The 3642-nt window shown below is 58.0% G+C and overlaps 1 protein-coding gene across 1 annotated transcript in view; it reads right to left on the reverse strand.

The window, feature by feature from the left end:
• Window positions 1-2821: 2821 nt before the first annotated feature.
• Window positions 2822-3642, reverse strand: part of EPHX1 (epoxide hydrolase 1, microsomal (xenobiotic)) — a 16114-nt gene continuing 15293 nt past the window's right edge. The window contains exon 6 of the mRNA XM_012644347.1: window positions 2822-2959. Within this exon, the coding sequence (XP_012499801.1) occupies window positions 2847-2959 (113 nt within the window). The 3' untranslated portion in view covers window positions 2822-2846. The remainder of the gene's footprint in view (window positions 2960-3642) is intronic.

Consider the following 3642-nt stretch of genomic DNA (forward strand, 5'->3'; position numbering starts at 1 on the left):
CCAACTTTGTCAGTCACTTCCGGCCCCCACTGCCTGCAGTCTAAGGGCCTCTTGTCACCCTGGGGCCCTCCCCCCACCGCCTTCCCTCCATGCTCCAGTCCCCTTCTCCTGCCCCGACCTCTCCTATTCCTCCTCAACTCCTGCACACTGACCTGCCCCTGCTGCCCAGGCCTCATAGGTCGGGGCCTCTCACTAGGTTCTGTCCTTCCAGACCCGAGCGCACGCTTCCTCTCTCCCTCCTTCTGTAGCCAATAGGTCTTCCCCAGGATCCGTGCATGGGGCTGTCCACGTTTTCTCTGCGACCTGCACCATGGCTCTAGCCACTAACTCCACCGGGAACACAGTGTAAGTAGTTCCCTCCGATTCCACCCTTCGCCTGAGCTCCAGACATGTGGGTCCAGTTTCCCAGTGGACCTCTCCACCCAGACATCCTCCAGCATCTCCCACTCAACACGTCCACGACAATAGTGAGCTCTGACGCCCCCCCACGCACACTCAGACATGCACATGCACACACATACATGTGCACACACCGATGCTCCCTTCCTCATCCTCCACACCCGGCAGCCGGGCTAAGACCTGAGTCATCGTGGAGTCTCCCTCTCCCTGTTCCCACCATGTCCCAGCTGCCCTCGATCCTCCAATCCCGCCCTCCCGTCCCAGGTGAGGCCCAGCTCCTGCCGTGCTGCCTGAATGAGAGGACCTTTGCTGGTTCTCTGGCCTGGCCCCTCAGCTCTAGGGCAGTAGTTGGCTGAGTCACCAGAAGCCAAGTCACCAAAATGGCCAGTTTGCTTCAGCCATTTAGGTGCAGTTGGTTGATCATATTTTTATCCTCACAATCACATTTTAGGGAGATTCATCTCTGCCCTGCAAGCAGCGACGCAGCTGGAGACGGGAGCAGGGGGAGGCTGAGGGCAGAGCAGGGCCCGGCGGGGGGCGCTGCTGTTACCCGGGAGCCTGCGAGCCACGACCTGGGAAGAGGCCGGGAAGGAAGATTGCGGAGACATCTTCGCACTCAAGAGCGTACTCTTCTTAGTGCTTCATCCCTGCTCTCGGAAATCCTGGGTCTCTAGGGAACCCTGGATATCTAGCAGGGGTAAAGATCCCCCTTTTGAATGCGATTTTGACAAAACGAGAACCGGTCAGTGAAAAGAGGAGTTAGAATAAACTCGTAAACGCTGTGCGCTGCTTTCTGCGAGCGCCACGTGCCTCCATATCCCCTTCGGCTCTGCCTCAGCTTGAAAACTCCCACAACCACCATTTCCGCCCCACTGTTCTTTCTAGAAGACGGATCTGATCCTGACTGTCTCACTCGAAGTCTGATGCCCCCTGTAGACGGGGCAGGAGCTGCAGGAGTGGCCTGGCTGGGTGTCTGCTGGGGCTCGCGACTGGCGCCGGGTATTTGTACACAGGGAGCAGGCCAGACCCCTGGCCCAGGTAGTCCTAAAGGAGTCCCTCACCCGCTGGGGCCCCTGAACGTGGGGTAGGGAAACAGGTCTCAGAGGAAGGGTTTGCCGAGGCCTGCGGAGGACCTGCCTGCAGGAATGAGCGCACAGTCTGCCCCCAAAGTACCCGCTCCAGCCTCTGAACAGTAACCCTTTCTAAGACGCCTTGTATTTTTATTGCTTTTCTTTTTGCCTAAATCCCCTTCCTTTATCCAGCAAACTCCTACTCATCCCTCAAGGCCCAGATCGAATACATTCTCCCAGTCATTTCCCCTCTCTGCCCCTTAAAGTGAATCCTCCTTCCTCTGGACTCCCACAGCCCTTTGCACATATCCTCGGAGCTCCTTCATCCAACAGCTACTTACTGAGCTCCCACTAGAGCCTGGTACTGCTCTAGGGGCTACGGCCTGGCCAAGATGAGCTCCTATCCCCAGGGCGGGATCCTATCTCACCTCAGCCTCACTTCCTATCCCCAGCACCGTCTGGTCCTCTGTGTGTCACCGGTGGAACAGACAAAGGGATGGGCCCCCGAGAAGGTGGGTCACGGCTGACCCTGGTGAAGTCCCAGGCAGGCCAGGGGGGTTTAGAGTCATGTTTTTTTTTTGAGATAGAGTCTCACTGCGTTGCCCGGGCTAGAGTGCCATGGCGTCATCTTAGCTCACAGCAACCTCAAACTCCTGGGCTCAAGCGATCCTCTTGCCACAGCCTCCCGAGTAGCTGGAACTACGGGCATGCGCCACCATGCCCGGCTAGTTTTTTTTTTTTGTGTGTGTATATTTTTAGTTGTCCAGTTAATTTCTTTCTATTTTTAGTAGGGGCGGGGTGTCGCTCTTGCTCAGGCTGGTTTCAAACTCCTGAGCTCAAACAATCCGCCTGCCTCGGCCTCCCAGAGAGCTAGGATTACAGGCGTGAGCCACCGCGCCCGGTCTTGAGTCATGTTTTGTAGAAGCTGCAGCCGTGAAGGCCCTGGGAGATGTGACAGCCTCCCCCGTCTTCCTGCAGCTACCCTCTGGGGACACACAGTCATGTGGGCCTGAGCCAGGCTCTCCAGGGGTTCACGAGGAGAGGCCCTGGCTGCTCTCGGTGATAAAGGGGCGCCCACTGCCCTCTGGACTCCCCGATCCCAGGAGGGGCCTGTTGAGCCCCAGGAGCACCAGGCAGCTGAGCCCTGCAGCCTAGTCCTGACCTCCCCACTGTGAGGCTTGGAGCGAATCACTGGACGACCTCGTCCAAAATACGGGCCTGCGACGGTCACGGGGTGAGGAGCTGTGAGAAAGTCAACAACAGGCAGAGCTTGCTGAGCACCCCAGGCCGAGCAAGCAGAGATGAGGATGAAGAGCACGGTGAGGAAGGTGGCTGCTGGGACCGGGGTCCTGACGGCGGGGGCGAATGAACGGGGTCTCACCTTTCCAGGCCGCCATCCTCCAGGTACCGGTATTCCGCATTGGTCCAGGTGGAGAACTTCTCCAGAATATAGGCAGCCAGCCCCACAGGAGAGTCATTCAGGGCACAGCCTGGCATGGCAAGGAGCAAGGGGGCGACTCAGGCCTGGGGACCAGGGGGCCAGCCCTGCAGCGTGGCGCCATGGCAGGGAGCCCATGTCCCGGCAGTCTCCCCAACTCCCGCTGCTCACACACTGCACTGCCTCAACCCTCAGCCTGGGCACCCGCATCTGATACACAGGGACGCCGCCCCTGCCATCTCACGGGATTCACGCGCTATATGCGCAGCCTCCCTCAAAATGAAGTGTCTGTGCGCCTGGCTTTGGTGGAGTCCAGATGAGAAGTATATGCGAAGGCTGCTTCTAAAAAGGTGGGGGTTTCAGTCTATGTCCTCTGAAAAATGAGACCTAAAAGCCCAAAATAGAGGATCAGAGACAAATAAATACTGGCACGTCCATAAGCTAAAATACTGTGTTGTCATTAAAAATGGCTGGGACAACAGCACCGATGAATCTCCAGACACGATGTCCAGCAAAGGAATCCAGGCCCGCGAGGCTGTGGGTGCCGTCAGAGGACGAGCAGAAACAGGCGAAGCCCATCTGTCTGCCCCAAGCAGGAGGGTGGCTGCCCTTGGGGGCAAGAGGGGACAAAGGGCCGTCTGGGGCGTCGGGCCGAGCTGGCAATAAGGGTATTTCAGTTGTGAAAATTCAGCCATCAAAGGGTTAGCGAGCTCTCCTGAAGGAGGGGGTGCAGAA

This window comes from Propithecus coquereli, unplaced genomic scaffold, assembly GCF_000956105.1.
Source record: "Propithecus coquereli isolate 6110/MARCELLA unplaced genomic scaffold, Pcoq_1.0 Scaffold210, whole genome shotgun sequence".
NCBI classification, from domain to species: Eukaryota; Metazoa; Chordata; class Mammalia; order Primates; family Indriidae; genus Propithecus; species Propithecus coquereli.